This window comes from Chiloscyllium plagiosum, unplaced genomic scaffold, assembly GCF_037043375.1.
Source record: "Chiloscyllium plagiosum isolate Xiang-an unplaced genomic scaffold, Cpla_swu_hap1 HiC_scaffold_3, whole genome shotgun sequence".
NCBI lineage: Eukaryota > Metazoa > Chordata > Chondrichthyes > Orectolobiformes > Hemiscylliidae > Chiloscyllium > Chiloscyllium plagiosum.
The window spans coordinates 126,916,093-126,937,103 of NW_028270141.1; the positions used below are offsets into that span (position 1 = coordinate 126,916,093).

At 46.4% G+C, this 21,011-nt stretch overlaps 1 protein-coding gene across 1 annotated transcript; it reads right to left on the reverse strand.

Annotated features, from left to right (window-relative positions):
• Positions 1–1,486: 1,486 nt before the first annotated feature.
• On the reverse strand, positions 1,487–20,927 carry LOC148151327 (uncharacterized). Its single transcript, XM_087975805.1, has 5 exons — positions 20,853–20,927; positions 20,506–20,637; positions 17,383–17,512; positions 9,724–9,898; positions 1,487–1,764 (listed from the first exon to the last, which is right to left on the reverse strand). The coding sequence occupies exons 1-5, from the start codon at positions 20,925–20,927 to the stop codon at positions 1,599–1,601; spliced, it is 678 nt and encodes a 225-aa protein (XP_087831931.1). The 3' UTR covers positions 1,487–1,598.
• Positions 20,928–21,011: the final 84 nt, after the last annotated feature.

Genomic DNA, 21,011 nt, shown 5'->3' on the forward strand with positions numbered 1-21,011 from the left:
TTTCAGGCTGTACACAATTCATTAATTTCAAACAAGATTAAAGAACATTTAATCCCTGCTTCCCAGTGAAGGACTCAGCTTCCCATCTGTAATAGAATTTAACCCTCGGTACGTGCTGTAAGAAGACTTTAAACTGATGTCACCAATGCCCCACAGAGGTGGTTGGTCAGAAATGAATCTGAAACACTGACTAATAACTTAGATTTGAACAGAAATCCTCACTATAAAGGATATTAAAAGGAACATGAGCATCCAGGACTGCTCTGTCAGGGACAGTCAGAGTGACCAGAGCTGGAGCCTAATGTCTGGTTAATGTGTGGTTTGAAAGTTCATGTACGCATTCAGCAAACAATGAGGAAAACAAAGAGCATGCTGGTCTTCACTACAATGGAAGTGAAGAGTACGAATCTCTCACTTCAGTGATAAATGTGGGATCACAATCTTTTGTTCTCTTTACATAAGGAAGGATGTACTTATCCTGTAGGGGAATGCAATGACTGCTCATGAGGCAGATAATAAACTACAAACACCCAGGTCCCCGAGCTTCTTCCCTCTCTTAAGAATCATATCCCTGACTTTATTTATAATTGCTATAATAGATTATTGGCTAAAAGAGAGGCAAGGATGGCAACTCAACATCCCTGGACACAGAGTTTTCAGGCAGGACAGAGAACGGGATATAAAAAGGTGAGTGTGCCAGAAGCCTTACCAGGAGTACACTTGCTAAATCAAGGTCTTTCTGAGAGTGAAAGGTTGGAGTTCATCATAGCAAATGGACAGGAGCATTATCAGTTGATGGTTCATTGTCATAGTCTAAGGGATTTTCCATAAGTAATGTAGAAACAGGTTGAAGATTTCCCATAAAACATCTAGATGTATTAGATCAGTATAAAATCCTGTGTTCAGATTAATGGCAACTGCCTGTACAGAAATTGAAAGAAAAAGGCTCTTTTAAGAAGTTCTTAGAACAGAGTATTAAGATGTAGATGCAGACGTGAAGAGGGATGGAAAGGGAGAGAGCGAAAAAGAGAGAGCGAGAGAGGCAATCTGCGAGTAGCTGTGGTGACAGGGGTTGAGGTAGACTGTGAAATTAAAGTTGAAGTGTTCAAGCTGCAAGAGGGTTTTGTGTGTCTGTTTGAGCTAAATTGACTTAGGCAAAAACATCAAAGTACTTTATGAGTCAACAGATCAGGTTCAAAGAATGTTAGATGTTTGGGTGTTGATGGAAAGACAGACCCACATGTCCTGAACCTGTGTACTGTGGTATGCCTCAATGAGTGAAATGTTTAGTGCCAACCTTCACCCTTATTGTATAATCATTCTCTTTGGTTTGCATTTAATGTCCTTCTTACCAGGAAGATCATTGCATAACACAAACTTTTTTTCTCTGGAATTTGAGCCTAAATCCCAACAATTAAGTGAACCCTTTTTTAGATAAGGAGACCATAATTATGCATGCTAATCCAGGTTAAAGCCAAGATGTACCTTGCACATGAGTAAAACAGTTTAAGACAGAGTTAAGCATGATTGATTGTTATATGTTATATTGACTGTTATATATAACAGTAAAGGGAACAGAACCTTCCAGAAAAAGGAAATCATTGGGAAGTTTTAAGAAAAGCTATATCCATTAGCCCACGTCTGCTAAAGAAATTAAGAGAAAATATTCCTGGTTCAAAGGGTTGGTTGTCTTCTTCCAAATCCTTCAGGAATTCAAGCACATGTTCTTCATATTGTTTCTCTTCCAGTTTCCTATCAACTGCCCTGCAATATGAATATAGGCATTTCATTCGTGACAACGTCTGCCTGGATCTGAGTAGATTAACAGGACAATATGAACAGGTGACAGCCAGTCAGGTCATTGAGAACCCTCCACCATTCAGTGCAATCCCAGCTACAGGAATGTCATCAATAACCTCACAGAATGGGCAGACATGTGGCAGATGGAAATTAGGACGGGCAAGTGTGAGGTGAGACACTCTGGGAAAAGGGATGTTGGGAATCATTATCGATGACGGAAAGGCACCAGGGACAGGGAGATCTGAGGGATATTGACCATTGAAAGATGCAGCACATATTAAGGAAGCATGGAGGATTTTGAGCTTCATTACTAGGGGTAGTGAGTACAAATGGGGGGAGATCATGCTGAAGCTTTGTAAACTGCTGGTTAGGTCACAGCTTAAGCATTGTGTGAAGTGATAATCACTCACACTTTAGGAATGATATTTGCACCTTGTGAGGATGCAGAGGGATTTTACCAATAGGTTTAGGGTGGAGAAGCTGGGAAATTTGTCCTTGGACAGTTGGTTGGAGCTGTACCAGACAGTGACATGAGTTAGGTAAGGGAGACAAAGAAAAGCTGTTCTCGCTGACTCATGGGACAAGAATGAGAGGGAACCGTTTCTGAAGGTGATGTCAGGAGGATGTTTTAAAATCTTTATTCATGGGCTATATGAGTATTTATTGCCCATCCCGACCTGCCCTTGAGAAGGTGGCATTTAGCTGCCTCCCAGACTACTTCTGTCTATTTGGTGTAGGTACATACAAAATCTCGCTAGGGAGGGTGTTCCAGGAATTTGACCCAGAGAAACAGAAAGGATGGTAATATATTTCCAATTCAGGAATTTGCAGGTGGTGGTGATCCCACGTATCTGCTGCCCTTCTCCTTCCAGGTGAAGTTGGAGGGGGTGGGGGTGTCATGGGTTTGGAAGGTGCTATTTTAGCAGAAAAAGCAGAAAGTGTTGGAGAAACTCAGCAGGTCAGGCAGCATCTGTGGAGAGAAAAACAGAGCTAACATTTCAAGTCCAGTGTACAATCATCACAGATTTTTTTTCCACAGATATTGTGAGACCCGCTGAGTTTCTCCAGAACTTTCCATTTCTGTTTTATATTCCCAACATCGCAGTTCTTTGTTTTACTTTGTTGTCGAAGGATTCCTCTTGAATTTCAGCAGTGCATTGTGCAGATGATACATATCGCAGCTACCATGTGTCGATGGTGGAGAGAGTAGATGCTTGTGAATCTGATGCCAATCAAGTGAACTGCTTTGATGTGGATGGTGTCAAGCTGCTTGAATGTTATTGGAGCTGCCCAATGGCAGTCAGGTGGGGAATATTCCATCACACTTTTGCCTTGTAGATGATGGACATGTTTTGGAGAGTTAATAGGTGAGTTATTTGTTGCAGGATACCTCTGACCTGTTCTTGTAGCCACAGTAGTTATATGATTAGTCCAGAGCTGGAAATGTGTTGCTGGAAAAGCGCAGCAGGTCAGGCAGCATCCAGGGAACAGGTGAATCGACGTTTCGGGCATAAGCCCTTCTTCAGGAATGAGGAAAGTTTGTCCAGCAGGCTAAGATAAAAGGTAGGGAGGAGGGACTTGGGGGAGGGGCGTCGGAAATGTGATAGGTGGAAAGAGGTCAAGGTGAGGGTGATAGGTCAGACTGGGATGGGGGCGGAGAGGTCGGGAAGAAGATTGCAGGTTAGGAAGGCGGTGCTGAATTCTATGGATTTGACTGAGACAGGGTGGGGGGAGGGGAAATGAGAAACTGGTGAAATCCGAGTTCATCCCTTGTGGTTGGAGGGTTCCTAGGCGGAAGATGAGGCGTTCTTCCTCCAACCGTCGTTTTGTTGTGGTCTGACGATGGAGGAGTCCAAAGACCTGCATATCCTTGGTGGAGTGGGAGGGGGAATTGAAATGTTGAGCTACAGGGTGGTTGGGTTGGTTGGTCCGGGTGTCCCAGAGGTGTTCTCTGAAACGCTCCGCAAGTAGCCGGCCTGTCTCCCCAATATAGAGGAGGCCACATCGGGTGCAGAGGATGCAATAGATGATGTGTGTGGAGGTGCAGGTGAATCTGTGGCGGATATGGAAGTTTCCTTTGGGGCCTTGGAGGGAGGTGAGGGGGGAGGTGTGGGCGCAAGTCTTGCACCTCCTGCGGTTGCAGGGGAAGGTGCCGGGAGTGGAGGTTAGGTTGGTGGGGGGTGTCGATCTGATGAGGGAGTCACGGAGGGAGTGGTCTTTACGGAATGCTGATAGGGGAGGGGAGGGAAATATATCCTTGGTGGTGGGGTCCGTTTGGAGGTGGCGGAAATGACGGCGGATGATGCGCTGTACATGGAGATTGGTGGGGTGGTAGGTGAGGACCATGGGGTTCTGTCCTGGTGGCAGTTGGAGAGGCGGGGCTCAAGGGCGGAGGAGCGGGAAGTGGAAGAGATGCGGTGGAGGGCATCGTCGACCACGTCGGGGGGGAAATTGCGATCCTTGAAGAAGGAGGCCATCTGGGTTGTGCGTTTTTGGAACTGGTCCTCCTGGGAGCAGATGCGGCGGAGTCGAAGGAATTGGGAGAATGGGATGGCGTTTTTACAGGGGGCAGGATGGGAGGAGGTGTAGTGCAGGTAGCTGTGGGAGTCGGTCGGTTTGTAGTAGATGTCCGTGTTGATTCGGTCGCCTGAGATGGAAATAGAAAGGTCGAGGAAGGGGAGGGAGGAATCTGAGACTGTCCAGGTGAATTTGAGGTCAGGGTGGAAGGTGTTGGTGAAGTGGGTGAACTGTTCAACCTTCTCGTGGGAGCACGAGGTGGCGCCGATACAGTCATCGATGTAGCGGAGGAAAAGGTGGGGGGGTGGGGCCTGTGTAGTTGCAGAAGATGGATTGTTCCACATATCCTATGAAGAGGCAGGCATAGCTGGGGCCCATGCGGGTGCCCATGGCTACTCCTTTTGTTTGGAGGAAGTGGGAGGATTGGAAAGAGAAGTTGTTCAGGGTGAGGACCAGTTCAGTCAGTCGAAGGAGGGTGTCAGTGGAAGGGTACTGGTCGGTACGGCGGGAAAGAAAGAAGCGGAGGGCTTTGAGTCCTTCGTGATGGGGGATGGAGGTGTACAGGGAGTGGATGTCCATGGTGAAAATAAGGTGTTGGGGACCGGGGAAGCAAAAATCATGGAGCAGGTGGAGGGCATGGGTGGTGTCCCGAACGTAGGTGGGGAGTTCTTGGACTAAGGGGGACAGGACGGTGTCAAGGTATGCGGAGATGAGTTCGGTGGGGCAGGAGCAGGCTGAGACGATGGGTCGGCCGGGGCAGTCAGGTTTGTGGATTTTGGGCAGGAGGTAGAAGTGGGAGGTGCGGGGCTGTGGGACTATGAGGTTGGAGGCGGTGGATGGGAGATCCCCCGAGGTGATGAGGTTATGGACGGTCTGGGAGATGATGGTTTGGTGGTGGGGGGGTGGGGTCATGGTCAAGGGGGCAGTAGGAGGAGGTATCTGCGAGCTGGCGTTTGGCCTCAGCGGTGTAGAGGTCGGTGCGCCAAACTACTACCACGCCTCCCTTGTCTGCTGGTTTGATAGTGAGGTTGGGGTTGCAACGGAGTGAGTGGAGGGCTGCGCGTTCCGAGGGTGAGAGGTTGGAGTGGGTGAGAGGGGTGGGGGAGTTCAGGTGGCGGTTAATATCGCGGCGGCAGTTGGCTATGAAGAGGTCGAGGGCAGGTAGGAGGCCAGCACGGGGTGTCTAGGTGGATGCGGTGTGTTGGGGGCGGGAGAAGGGGTCGTCAGAGGGTGGGCGAGAGTCTTGGTTAAAGAAGTAGGCGCGGAGGCGAAAGCGGCGGAAGAATTGTTCGATGTCACGCCGTATGTTGAACTCATTAATCCGGGAGCGTAGGGGAATGAAGGTGAGGCCTCTGCTGATTAGTCCAGTTGATTTTTTGGTCAATGGGAACTCCCAGGATGTAGATAGTGGGGGATTCAGGGATAGTAACACCACTGAATGTCAAGTGACAATGGTCACTTTCTCCCCTGTTGGAGACAGTCATTGTCTATCATTTGTATTGAATGTTACTTATCATTTGTCAGCCCAAACCTGGATACTGCCCAGGTCTTGCTGCTTTGCATAAGGGCTTCTTTAATGTCTGATGAGTGACAAATGGTGCTGGACATTGTGTAATCATTAGTGAATATCCCACTTCTGACCTTATAATGGAGGGAGGATTATTAATGAAACAGCTGAAGATGTTTGGGCCAAGGACATTATCCTGAGGAAATCCTGCAGCATTATCCTGAACCTGAGATCACTGACCATGTGCAACCCATCCAGTTAGTACTGGTTCCACTTCCCCAAAACCAGTCCCAATGTCCCAGGAATCTGCAACCCTCCCCTTGCACCACCTTTCCAGCATGTGTTCAATTATAATTTCCTGGACTTTCTACTCTGACTCGCACGTGGCAATAGTAGTAATCCTGACATCACAACCTTTAAGGTCATACTTTCAACTTACTTCCTAACACCCTTTATTCTGCATTTAGGACCTCATGCCATATTTTATCCTCTGTCATTGGGACCAATGTATACCATGACCACTGGCTGTTCACCCTCCTCCTCCAAGATATCCTGTAGTCATTCTGAGACATCCTTGACCCAAACACCAAGGAATCTCATTTGTTGCCAGAGAAACATCCATCTATTCCCCTTCCAGTTGAATCCCCGATAGCTATTGCATTCTCACACTTTCCCCTCCTCTCCTTTGCTACAGGGTGAACCGTAGGAAACAGATGTGGCTGTTACTGGTTCTCTCTGAGGCACCATTCCCCCCGACATTATCCAAAGTGTCTGTTTTGCAGGAAATAGCCACAGGGGGTTCCTGCACTGCCTGCCTAGCCCCTTACTCTGTCTGGTGGTCACCCATTCCCTTTCTGCCTATGAAATCTGAGCCTGCAGTGTGACCATCTCCCTGTATGTGCTATTCGCAGTACTCTCAGCTTCATGGATGATCCACAGTGTCTCCAGCCATTCCTCCAGTTCTGAAAGCTGAGCTTCAAGGAGCTGCAGCTGAGACCCTTCCTGCCCCTATGCTGGCCCTGGGCACTGGAAATGTGGCCAGCTTCCCACGTAGAGCAGGAAGAGCACACCATGGCTTTGAGCTCTCCTGTCATGACTTACGCATTTGGATGAAACCTTTAAGTGGCACCTTAATGTCAAATAATACCAACTACTATCAGGGCTACTGCCAATATCAGGGCTGATCTTTGACCTGTGCCTAATTCTAAGCGGCTCTGTGAACAATAAATCGCACTGATACCCATTGCCGAGGCACATATATGGAAAATGTCCTCAATGGTTTGGTGGTGAGTCACATTGGAACAATGTCATTTATGGGTAAGGGGAGGGTAGAGCTGGCGAAAAGCTGTTGAAAATAATGACAGTAAAATAGAACATCAGACAGCTCAAGGAAACCTTGGATCTTCCACAAATTAAAGGTCATGACTTTCTTTTCAAGAAATATGAAGAATTTTGGAAAAACAGGAGCCAGCTCCATGTGAATGTGAATGTGGAGGAGCAGTTGTGTTCTCAGATGATGGGCCATTATCACAGCCTCTGGATATGTCCTGCAGCATCATCAGGACTGACACAGCAGAGGTGGCAGCACTGTCACATATACCAGGGAGTGAGTTGTCCTCGGAGTCCTCAATATTAACTCCTGATCCCATGAAGTCTCATGGTATCAAGTCAAATGTAGGCAAGGAAACCTCTGGCTGATTCCCATGGACTGTCCGTCCGCAGCTGATGTATCCGTGCTCCTCCATGTTGAACACCACTAGGAGGAAGCACGGAGGGTAACAAGGGCACAGAATATATGCTGGGTGGTGGATTTCAGTGTCCACCAAAAGTGGTGAGCGATCTGGTCCACTTCTCCAGGACATTGCTGGTAAAACATGTCTGTGACAGGTGGTGAGGGAACCAAAAAGAGGGAAAGACATACTTGACCTCGTGCTCACTAATCTGCCGGCTGCAGCTGCAGGTCCCTGCACAGTCAATGTGAAGACAAAGACCTACCTTCACATTAAGAATACCCTCCATCTTGCTGTGTGGCACTGTCATCGTGGTTTGCTGTGTTCTACCAACCTCCTGCCTGTCTACTTTGGATTCCAGCATCTGCAGACTTTTTTTTGTCTCTAATCGTGCTAATTGGGACAGACGTTGAATGATCTAGCAACACAAGACCAGCCATCATGAGCCCCGTGGGCCATCAACAGCAGCAGAATCATCCTCCAATAAAATCCAAGCCAATCACAGCCAAGCCTATTCCCCACTCTACCCAATGAAAACCAAACCAATAAAATCCAAGCCAATCACAGCCAAGCCTATTCCCCACTCTACTCAATGAAAACCAAAAAATCAGAAACAAAACGGAAATTGCTGGAAAAGCTCAGCAGGTCTGGCAGCCTCTATGGAGAGAAATCTTGAGTTAATGTTTCGGATTAAGTGACCCTTCCTCATAACAATGACCCAGAATGTTAACTCTGATTTCCCTCCACAGATACTGCCAAACTTCCTGAGCTTTTCCAGCAATTTCCACTTCTATCTTCACCCTACCAATACCATCAAGCCAGGGATCAACCCTTGTTTAATGGAGAGTGCAAGAGGGCATACAATGAACAGCACCAGGCACACCTTTAAAATGAGGTGTTGACCTGGTAAAGCTACAAATCAGCTGGTCAGGCAGCATCCAAGGAGCAGGAGAATCAATGTTTCGAGCATCTGCTCTTCAACAAGAATGTGGGGCATGAAGGGCTTATGCTCAAAATGTCGACTTTCCTGCTCCCCAGATGCTGCCTGACTGGCGGTGCTTTTCCAGCACCACACGTTTCGATTCTGATCTCCAGCATCTGCAGACCTCATTTTCTCCTAGAAGATACAAACCAGGACTACATGCGTGCCAAATAGCACAAACAGCAAGTGATAGACAGAGCTAAGGGATCCCACAACCAACAGATCAGATGGAAGCTTTGCAGTCCCGCCATATCCAGTTGTGAATGGTGGTGGACAATTAAACATCTCACTGGAGGGGGAGGCTCCACAAATATTCCCTCTCCTCAGGGATGGGAGAGACCAGCAGATGAATGCAAAGGACAAGGCATTTGCAGCAATCTTCACCAGCAGTGCCGAGTGGATGACCCATCTCTACCTTTTCCAGTGGTCCCCAGCATCACAGATGCTTACCTGAAGCCAATTTGATTTACTCTGCATCAATATCAAGAAATGGTTGGTGGCACTGGATACCACAAAGGCTGTGGGCCCTGACAACATTCCGGCAGTAGGACTGCAGACTCGTGCTCATGAACTTGCCACATCCCGAGCCAAGCTGTTCCAGGACAGCCACAACACCACTGCCTTGTCTCCCTTCCTTTCCTGAGCAGCTTATTTAAAGTGCAGTGTTTCACTGCCTTGAGCCAGATCTCTATCACTGCTACATCATAATTCGAAAGCACTAGCTTTTGGAGTGCTGCTCCTTCATCAGGTGGTTGACAATCTGAAAGCCAGTGCTTCCAAATAAACCTGTTGGAAAATAAGCTGGAGTTGCGTGATTTTTAATTTTGTACATAGCAGTCCAACACCAGCTCCTCCAAATCCCATCATAATTCCACATTGTAGTCTGCATCTGTAACTCCCCAGCTTTAATTATTATGCACATGCATTCACTTTGTTTTGGATTTCCTTCCTTTCTTCTCCTACTCCAACTTCACCTGTTCACTGAAGAACCATACCAGACTCCGTGTGAGTCTTCTCTCATCACAGATGCTGGCAGAGCTGCTGAGTTTCTCTGTTCCTCCCCTCTTCAACCTGCCTCCAGATGATCTTCCAGATGGGACTTGAACTGGGCCGAAGGTAGGGGCACTACCACTTCAACATAAGTACCCTCTGCTGTGTTTCTACAATACATCAGCAACAAAACTCACCTGACAAAGTACCAACCATCAGATACGTTTTTGAATTTAACCATTGGATCTGTAGGTGCTGGTGGACTCTTGACTTGAGGAGCGAGAAGCACCTGCACCTCATGCTTCTGTGAAATCTTTCCGTCTACCAAGTGTCCTGTAAATCCCCAAGGTGCAGTGACATGAACGATTGTTTCTATAAATAAACAATATTTTATTCGATGATCATTTGTGGTGTCACTGACAGTGAGTCAGAGGTTACAGGTGAGGGGTCGGGGTGACATTGCTGAAGTGGGGCAGACACTGATGTGACAGATTGAATAATAGCCTCACAGAGTGACACAGTGCTGGGGGAGGGGACTCCTGTGCTGGCTGTTTGGTCGATTTTTAACCAGATCATTACACTGACCTGCTCTTTTCACACCTACACGCAAATATTCCCTCATCGTGGAAACATTTATCTTTCGAATGTTGTGACTGAATTTGCTTCTATCACCATTCCAGGCAGTGCTTTCCAGATCACAATGCTACAGGAAAAGTCATTCTCATCTGACCAGACCATAGATACGGCTACTGTCTCATGAGAGAGAACTGGTGGTGGTTTAACCGGAGGGTCACCACACCTAATGTAAAAGGAGAGTTTGAGGACGTTTTCCTTCATGGTGACCTCAGCCTATGCAGGACTTGAACCCATGCTGTTGGCATTAGGCTGCATCTCAAGCCAGCTGTACAACGAAGTCAGCTAACCAGCCCCTTGACAATAGCACATTGTTGCAACTGGATGTAGGTTTGCTCACTGAGCTAGAAGGTTTGTTTTCAGATGTTTCGTCACCATACCAGGTATTATTATCAGTGAGCCCCCAGATGAAGCACTAGCGGCATGACCTGCTTTCTATTTGTGTGTTTATATTTCCTTAGGTTGGTGATGTCATTTCCTACGATGATGTCATTTCCTCGTTACAACAACTGAAATTCACATACTCTCATCATTAAAACCTCTCCCACAGTTTCTCCTCCTTTACCCTTCATGGTTTTGAATAGATCTCTCCAATCACTTATTAACCCTTTCTGCTCTAAGGTAAGTAACCCCAACTTCTGCAGTCCCTCCACACAGAGGCCCTGCAGACCTGGTATTAATGCAGTAAATCTCTGCAGCACCCTCTCCTGGGCCTTGGCCACCTTGCTAAAACGTAGTGCTAAGTATTAAACTCCACACTCTCTTGTAAAGGCCTAATCAGTGTTTCATGTAGGTTTAGCATAACTTCTTTACTGATGCATTTCATTCTTCTCATTTTAAAACCAAGAATTCTATACATCTTTTGACCACCTACTGACTTTGTCCTGCCTTTTATTGAATATGAAAACAGAAATACGAGAAGTGATCATCAGGTCTGGTTTTGTTGGGGGGAGGGGAGAAGAGAAATGGAGTTCATGACTGGAATTTCCATTTCTTTGTCTCACTGCTGAGGTCGGAGAGATAGAGAGACACCCCCGGCCTCAAAAACAGGAAAGTTAATTGAGTTAACTCCTGAATGAATTATCCACCAGCCTCTCTGCCAATCAGATATCGGGACAGTGATGTCCCACTCTGTTTGAACTGGCCAGTCAGTCAGAGGGATCGACCTGTTGAAGGTCCAGTCTGCTGGCAGGGACCAGGAAGTGTGAGTGATATTTTTGGGGGGAATCATGGGGACAGGGACATGAGGGAAGGTGATGGGGTTAGGGCCTGGTGGTGGTTTTCAGCAGCCTCCCTGAACACTATCTGTGCCCATTATTGCCCTCAGATTGTGGCAAATCAAGGCCCAACCTGACCAGCAGATGCCCCATTAATAACTATCCGGGAGGCTGCCACATTTCTCACAGATCAGGCAAGTGGCAGCTTAAGGCTCTGAAGTGGCTATAAATTCACCTGTGAAAGACTTTAATTGGTCACTGGTTCAGGAAAGTTGAAATTGACCTTCCCACAAAGATCATAATTATTGAGGTAGCTGCAACCATGATCCAGGAGCAGATTGAGGCCAATTGGCCCGTCGAGTGTACACCACCATTCGATCATGGCTGGCTAAGTAGTGGCAGATGGAGTTTAATTTGGATAAATGCAAGTTATTGCATTTTGGTAAAACAAACAAAAGCAGGCCCTGGGTAGATTTGTCAAACAGGCAGATCTAAGGATTCATGTACAGAGTTCTTTGAAAGTTGCATCACAGGTAGACAGGGTGGTTAAGAAGGTGTTTAGCACACGAGCCTTCATTGCTCAGATCACTGAGTACAGGAGTTGGGATGTTTTGTTGAGGTTGTATGGGATGTTGGTGAGTCGAAAGTGTGGTGCTAGAAAAGCACTTGGTGAGAAGGTGGTGAGTCCGCTTTAGGAGTGCAGTGTACAGTTCTGGTCACCCTGCTATTGAAAAGATACTACTAAATTGGAGAGGGTTCAGAAAAGACTTGCCAGGATTGGAGGGTTTGAGTTAAATGGATAGACTGGGGCATTTTCACTGGAGTGTAGGAGGTTGAAGGGTGACCTTATAAAGGTTTATAAAATCATGAGGAGCATAGATAAGGTAAATAGCAAAGGTTTCTTCCCCCGTGTGGGTGAGTTCAAAACTAGGGGCATATTTTTAAGATTAGAAGAAAAAGATTTAAAAGGGACATGAGGGGCAACATTTTCACACAGAAGGTCGTTTGTGTGTGGAATAAACTGCCAGATGAAGTGATAGATGCAGGTATATTTACAACATTTAAAAGACATTTGGTTCGGTACATGAATAGCAAAGGTTTAGAGGGATGTGGGCCAAATGCAGGCAAGTGGGACTAGTTGGGTTTGGGAAACTTGGTCAGCATGGATGAGTGGACTGAAGGGTCTGTTTCCATGCCACAGGACTCTATGACTCCCTGACATCTTTCTCAACCCCATTCTCCTGCTATCACCCTGTAATGTTTGATCCCTTAGTAACAGCTACTTCCCAATTATTTGCCACTTCTGGGGTGGGCAAAATGCCACCCATTGTTTCAGGTCAATGGGTGGCACAGAGTCTCAGTGGTTAACACTGCTGCCCCATAACGCCAGGAACCTGGGTTTAATTCCACCCTTGGTGACTCTATGTGGAGTTTACATATTCTCCCTGTGTCTGCATAGATTGCCTCCAGGTACTCCGGTTTCCTACAGCAGTCCAAAGATGTTCGGGTTAGATGGATTGGTCATGTTAAATTGCCTGCAGTGTCCACAGATGTGCAGGCTAGGTGGGTTAGCCATAGGAACTACAGAGTTACAGGGATAGTGTAGAGGGTTGGGTCTGAGTGGGATGCTCTTCGGAGGGCTGGTGTGAACTCAGGCCAAATGGATTGCTTCCACACTGCAGGGATTCTTGCATTAGAATTGGAGAAAGTTATAAAGGTGCTGGACCAGGCCAGACCCCTTCAAAACATTTTGAGAAGGTAGCCGGACCCGAATAATTATTTTCCCTTTAAAAGGCAGGTGTGAGCTGGATATTCCAGGAATGATGCAGCTGGTCAAACCACTCGGCTTCAAGTCAAACAAATTTTATTTACACACTGCACTTGAAACACCAAACAAAACAGAATTTAGAATAACTTAATTTATTTGATAAACCAACGGATACGATATCACAACTTAAAAAAGGAGCTGTTCCAATTCCTACAACATCGTATAAATGCACCCCTTGGCAAAAGGTAAATTCAAACAAGTGTCTTACAGGCTGGAGAGGTTTCAGAGAGAAACTTCAGGCAAGACCTCTGTTGAAGCATGGAACCTCTTTTCACTGCAGCTGCTTCTCTAAGTCCCCAGCAGTTTCTGACCACCGGCTAAAACTAAACCAATCTAGAAACAAAACCTGAACTGGGAGAACGGCCACTCCCCTTTCATTATACAACTGTTTTAAAACAAATCTTAAGGAGTCCTCTGATTGTTGACTTTGGGCATGTCAGTTAGTCACTTCAGCATCACTGACTTTCCAACCCCTCTTGAAAAGAACCAAGACAACATAACCTTGCAAAAGGTGCAGCATCGGGATACAGAAGTGTTAGAACTTGGACATTGGTGCACACAGATTCTGGATTAGTGATGCTGGAAGAGCACAGCAGTTCAGGCAGCATCCGAGGAGCAGGAAAATCGACCTTTCGGGCAAAAGCCCTTCATCAGGAATAAAGGCAGAGAGCCTGAAGGGTAGAGAGATAAGTGAGAGGAGGATGGGGGTGGGGAGAAAGTAGCATAGAGTACAATAGGTAAGTGGGGTAGGGGATGAAGGTGATAGGTCGGGGGGGAGGGTGGAGTGTATAGGTGGAAAAGCAGATAGGCAGGTAGGACAAGTCATGGGGACAGTGCTGAGCTGGAAGTTTGGAACTAGGGTGAGGTGGGAGAAGGGGAAATGAGGAAACTGATGAAGTCCACATTGATGCCCTGAGGTTGAAGTGTTCCGAGGCAGAAGATGAGGTGCTCTTCCTCCAGGCGTCTGGTGGTGAGGGAGCGGTGGTGAAGGAGGCCCAAGACCTCCATGTCCTCGGCAGAGTGGGAGGGGGAGTTGAAATGTTGAGCCACTGGGCGGTGTGGTTGATTGGTGCGGGTGTCCCGGAGATGTTCCCTAAAGCGCTCTGCTAGGAAGCGTCCAGTCTCCCCAAAGTAGAGGAGACCGCATCGGGAGCAACGGATACAATAAATGATATTGGTGGATGTGCAGGTAAAACTTTGATGGATGTGGAAGGCTCCTTTAGGGCCTTGGATGGAGGGAGGAGGTGTGGGCGCAGGTTTTGCAGTTCCTGTGATGACAGGGGAAGGTGCCAGGATGGGAGGGTGGGTTGTAGGGGAGCCATGGACCTGACCAGGTAGTCACAGAGGGAACGGTCTTTGTGGAAGGTGGAAAAGGGTGGGGAGGGAAATATATCCCTGGTGGTGGGGTCTTTTTGGAGGTGGTGGAAATGTCGGCGGATGATTTCGTTTATGTGAAGGTTGGTAGGGTGGAAGGTGAGCACCAGGGGCGTTCTATCCTTGTTACGGTTGGAGGGGTGGGGTCTGAGGGCGGAGGTGTGGGATGTGGACGAGATGCGTTGGAGGGCATCTTTAACCACGTAGGAAGGGAAATTGCGGTCTCTAAAGAAGGAGGCCATCTGGTGTGTTCTGTGGTGGAACTGGTCTGCCTGGGAGCAGATACGGCGGAGGCGGAGGAATTGGGAATACGGGATGGCATTTTTGCAAGAGGTAGGGTGGGAAGAGGTGTAATCCAGGTAGCTGTAGGAGTCGGTGGGTTTGTAAAAAATGTCAGTGTCAAGTCGGTCGTCACTAATGGAGATGGAGAGGTCCAGGAAGGGGAGGGAGGTGTCAGAGATGGTCCAGGTAAATTTAAGGTCAGGGTGGAATGTGTTGGTGAAATTGATGAATTGCTCAACCTCCTCGCAGGAGCATGAGGTGGCGCAATGCAGTCATCAATGTAGCGGAGGAAGAGGTGGGGAGTGGTGCCGGTATAATTATGGAAGATCAACTGCTCGACGTAGCCAACAAAGAGACAGGCATAGCTGGGGCCCATACGTGTGCCCATGGCTACCCCTTTGGTCTGGAGGAAGTGGGAGGATTCAAAGAAGAAATTGTTAAGGGTGAGGACCAGTTCGGCCAAACGAACGAGAGTGTCGGTAGAAGGGTACTGTTGGGGACATCGGGAGAGGACAAAATGGAGGGCTTGGAGGCCCTGGTCATGGCGGATGGAGGTGTAGAGGGATTGGATATCCATGGTGAAGATGAGGCGTTGGGGGCCGGGGAAACGGAAGTCTTGGAGGAGGTGGAGGGAGTGGGTGGTGTCTCGAATGTATGTGGGGAGTTCCTGGACTAGGGGGGATAGGACAGTGTCGAGGTAGGTAGAGATGAGTTCAGTGGGGCAGGAGCATGCTGAGACAATGGGTCGGCCAGGGTGATCAGGCTTGTGGATCTTGGGAAGGAGGTAGAACCGGGCAGTGCGGTGTTCCTGGACTATGAGATTGGTGCACACAGGATGAGTTGGGGTAAGATGGGGGTGTCAGGTTTGTATAAATTTGATTGTTATGCAACGAACTCTGTTTGTTTGAGTCTGTGTGTCGCCCTGAATGTGATAGTGCCAGCATGAAGCCTAACTCCATGTCTATACAGGATGGACCATGGATTGATGTCTGTGAAAGCCGTTGCAGCACGTGAGATCAAGATGAACAAGGTATTTGTACGATGGTGGTTTCAGCTGACAATATTTCCCCACATCTTCAAACATCCCGATTCTTTTTTTCTTGGCCTGTGCTGGTGGGAATGAGTTGGTCATTGATGCCTGATGAAGCGAGCTGTACAACACAAAGGGAGCCAGGGATTAGGGAGACCTGCCCCCCCACCCTCCACACCACTGTACTGACTAATGGATCCACAGGACTGATCGATCCACTGTCCAGACTACAGAGGTACTGAGCTGAAAATGTGTTGCTGGAAAAGCGCAGCAGGTCAGGCAGCATCCAAGGAGCAGGAGAATCAACGTTTCGGGCATGAGCCCTTCTTCAGGTCAGTACAGAGGTACTGACCCTCCCAACTGAAAACTCCCTGAGCAGGTGCCTCACTGTGGTCAATCCCCTGGACTGGTGTCCTAGGCTGTGCCTGATTTACTGTATCAGGACCCCTGACTGATGAGTGTCACTATGGCCTGCACTAAGGACTACTCCACTAAGACATGGCAAGTTGGTAGCTGCCCACGCAGTGAGTGTTTGCCACAGAAAGTGCTGGCATTAGTAAGTGGTGTGGGTGTGAGACTGACGTAGCATCTAGGTCATCTAGAAAGATGTGTGTCCCCTTCTGACTGAGAGCTGCTAAGTAGCAAGGCAGACTGCCTGTTTGTGTGACTGCACAACATGGCACAGCCAGGAAAAGCACAAGCATGCGGGTAGGTGCTAACTGAGTGAGCGCAAAGAGAAAGTGACAAATCTGAGAGGCAGCCTGGTCTAATCTGTGAGGTGGGTGGCCGTCCCACCCAAAGTATCCTCTCAATGCTATTTGCTGAGACATCCTATGATGCAGTTCTGTGCTTTCTGAGCATCCTGCAGATTGGACAGAGGCCAAGATGGTCAGGAGAGGTTGGCATTTGATATTTGCCAATGTTTGTGGATACAGAATGCATGTACCTTGTTCCCATGGGTCTTGCTGTAAGATGCTGTTTGGTGATGAGTACCACAGAGGCTGAAGTAATCAGAATCCGCCCTGACTTTCACGTTGAGAATTCTCAGCATCTAGTTTGTTCAGTGCTTTTAGCAAAGGAAGAAGCTGTGTATTAATGAGGTGAATTGCAGCATTAATAAGGCATTTAACAACCTAGAATCCCCTTTAATTAGTAACTTGCTGCTGCCTAACAACTCAGCAAAAGCACAAAAGATACAGCGAGTTGCTTGCTCGAGTTGTGTTTGGCTTTGTGGGACTTCTCACCGATAGACCACGTCAGCCAGACCCTGGGAACAGTCAGCTCACTGTGTTTGAAACACACCTGCCACTCCCCAGATTGTAGGACCACAGAGCTGCATTTATCAAAACAGTATTCAAACTGACAGTGTGATCACATTGGCAAATTCATTGGTCATTGGGTCAGTCTGTGCAGAAGGTTTCAAACAAGATAAGTTACAGAGTAAACGATTCTTTTCACATCCTGTAATAATATAAAGGAATATGTCATGTACCTTCAGCATTGTTAAAAACTGCATAATTGAGAAGAATTTTCAAACCAATCTCCACTGCACAAACCACATCCATTCCATCAACCTTTGTTTCAATCCATTGGATGGCTGGGTATTGCATCTCTTTATATTTCTAAAACAAGAAGAGGAATTGTGTTATCACATGAGAAAACTAAACCTACACCAAAAAAAAGTTGAGAGAACTGTCCTAAAGTGAAAGGACTACTTTAGCTTTTTGTACGGTGAATTAAAATGGGGAGAAGGTACTGTTTGAGACCAAGGAAGATAGGTGCAGTTGAAGAAACAAGTTAGTGGAAAACATTGTGAGTTCAATATTGTGCATTGCTTTATTTGAACAGTGAGGCTGAATTCTGGAAAATAATTAGCATTGCCTAGATTTCTTTAGAGCAATTCTTCCCAGTGGCAATCTTTTGAAAGGCATTTTAATCAACATCAATTGTTATGGACTTAGGAGGGCTCAGCATAGTAACAAGCATTTGATTGGTTCCTGAGCAGGTGGTCACAGCCCAAAACACCAAAGCTTAAAGAGATATCTACCTGTGTAACATCAAATTGGTTATACCAATGTTAAGTCATGCCATTTGGGTTTAAACATGTCCCAGCCACTTTCTAAACACTGATGAATCAAGTCACAGTTAAAGTACCTAATTGTGAAGGTTATTTAGAGAATACAGTAACACATGGGAGGAATTTATAAGGCAATTAGAGGGTGTGTTCAAGCGATTGCAGTTTGTTGACTTTATAATATGTCTGGCCAAAAGGGAATTCATAAAAGCAAGAGTGATTTACCTAGGGCATATCAAGGACAATATTGCAATGAACAGGAATACTGAATGCTGTGACTGGATTCCTTGTTCCTTAACCTAAGTGGAAAACTCTAAGCTGTTTAGTCATGTATTGATTTTATCAGAAATTTGCATTGAACTTGCGCACAGTAGCTGTTCCTTGAACAGATTTGTTATAAAACAGGTCAATGTGATATGGTCAGCAAAATGACAAGCAGCCTTTGAGAAAAATTGGAAGTAAAATAAAATCCAAACATTTCTCCTCGACATTCATTTGCATCGTCATTGCCGAATCCACCAATATTCTGGGTTTTACCATTGATCTGGACTAGCCAAATCAATGGTCTGGTTCCAAGGGAGATTCAGAGACTCTGAATTCTGCAGTGAATAGCTGACCTCCTTTCTTCCCCATGCTTGTCTACCATCTGCAAGCCACAGTGCAGGAGTGTGAGTGAAGACTTTAACTTGCCTCTTCCAACAACATTCAAGAAGCTTGACACCATCTTGGAAAACACAACCCGTTTGATTCTTGTGCCTGTTCACCAATGTCACCATCCATTCTCTATTCTCTGTCAATGCATCATGGCAACAAGGTGTACAGTGTTACCAGTGCAGTGAAGAATTACTGCATTATCTTCAAGACAAGTACATTCTTTGCTCAAAAAAGAGCAAAACTGCATATAGTACTTGAGACGCAGTCTCACCAAAGCCCCCTGTACAAATGCAGCAAGGCCTTCTCATTCTTGCTCTTCAACTCTTTCAATAAAGGCTATTTCAAATTCTATGTTTGAAAATGTATCTTTCAGAGGATGTGGGTTTAATTGGCAAGCCCTTCAGTCGTTGCCTATCCCTAATTCTTTGATCTGAGTCACTTGCCTGGTCGGTTTGGAGAGGATTTGAGGGTCATGCACATTCGTGTGGATTAAGTCACATGTAGATCAGTCCAGATAAAGATAGTAGATTTCTTGTTCTATAGGACATTGTGGCTGACAATAACTGATAACAGTTCTGTGGTCACCATTATAGAGAGTAGATTTTCCAATCCAATTCCAGCGACCATTATGGGATTTGAACCCATTTCCCAAAGCAGTTACATCAAAGCAAAATACAGTAGATGCTGGAAATCAAAAATAAAAAGCAAAAGTGGCAGACAAATTCAACAGGTCTGGCAGCACATGTGGAAAGTGAGTAAATGTTTCGTCTCATTGAAATAAAGTCATGTCAGCTTGAAATAATTAAGTTTGCTTCTCTCTCCGCAGATGCTGCCAGACCTGCTGAATTTCTGTGTTTTCCATGTTTATTTCTCCAAAGCATTATACTCCATCTGCCCATGGGTTGCCCATTCAGTTAACCTTCCTAGATTTCTTGCCAGATTCTCATTGTCCTCTTAGCAACTTACATTTCCACCTGGCTTCATGTCATCAACACATACATGACACTCAGTCCTCTCATATAGATTGTAAGTAGCTGAGGCCCGGGCACTGATCCATGTAACACTCCTCCAGATTACAGCCTGACAACTTTACATATCCTGTTTCACTTTACTCTTTGCCTTTTCCTTCTTTAAATCCGAGCTGCCCAGATTCCCTGAAAGATCCTGTTCTTGGGTCTAACCATGTCATTTGCTCCTACATGGATCAATCAGATCCTGCTCCTCCTGCATTCCCTTCTCCAGCCTTTAGCCAGACCCAGGGACAGGCTGTACAACCTGCAGACTGCTCAATGGTGACCGTACAGAACGTTATCTCCCTGATTATACCAACCCCAGTGTTTTATATCTCTCCCACTTCCCTCTTCCCTGTCATTTTCCTACCTTTGTTTCTCAGAGTTTAACAACTATTTTTGCTTCTGTCCTTTCTGCTTGCGCAAGCTCTTGTAATATGTAAATTCCTGTCTGGTATGCTGCCACAGTCTATTATTCCCTCTCTGATCAATATTTTGTCATCACTTATACTGGACTACAACTCCCCAAATATGCACATTTACTGGAATTGTCAGAAGAGTCCCGTCTTAAATCTGGTATTACCCTGAATTAATCACCCTCTCTGTGAGCAGACTGACCCTTCCCTTCACCTGCTGCTGGAGATGGAAGCCCTGATATTCTTCTTACTGCACAAGCTGGCAGTGGGAGCCAGGCAGGCGATGGCAGCTCATGTAGAAAGTGTTAATGAGGCCCGAGGAGTAATTTCAGTCCAGTCTCATGGTTCAGGGTTGGGATGTGTGCTGTCGGTGCACTGCAGGTTATGGACTAAAAACAACATCGAATAATTTCCACTGGTACAAACATGACAGAACAGAGGAAACTCTCAGCTGTACTGACCTTGTCCTGGATGACTTGTTCTGGCTCTGGACAGTCCACATGAGTACAGAGGCCAATCACCTCCTGCTCTGGGTCCTGTGTAGCAATTTGATATCCAAAGAGGACAGACACAGTTAAGAAGATTCTCAGCACCTTAGTGTTCTCTCAGATCACTGGTGAATGCACTGACTGACTCCTTAGCACCTTCAGGTGGATCTGCAGTTTGTACACTGAGCTACAATTTTTATATACTGTTCGATGAAGATGATTTTGAATACAGCTTAGCTGTATTATGTGTTGGGGAAATGCTCCAATTCATTCACTATGTAAAATATTCTTTGTTCTAACTTTGGAATGGATTCACAAACCATTAACCCTCTGTCAGTTAGTTCACGGGAACTCTGAAACCTGGGAAAACGAGTTTTGTAATTGCTATCACTCATCACTGTTGTGCTGACACTTACTCTCCCCTTGTTACTGTTTCTGGTGGTGGTGTACCTATGGTCTTAATTTATCTATTTCTAACT

Coding starts and splice junctions, on each gene's coding strand:
- LOC148151327 (XM_087975805.1), bottom strand. CDS start 20,927: ATGAGTGATAGCAATTACAAAACTCGTTTTCCCAGGTTTCAGAGTTCC. Junction 20,638..20,852: donor TAACTGACAGAGGGTTAATG/GTTTGTGAATCC, acceptor GAGAACACTAAG/GTGCTGAGAATCTTCTTAAC. Junction 17,513..20,505: donor AACAAGTCATCCAGGACAAG/GTCAGTACAGCT, acceptor TTCTTGTTTTAG/AAATATAAAGAGATGCAATA.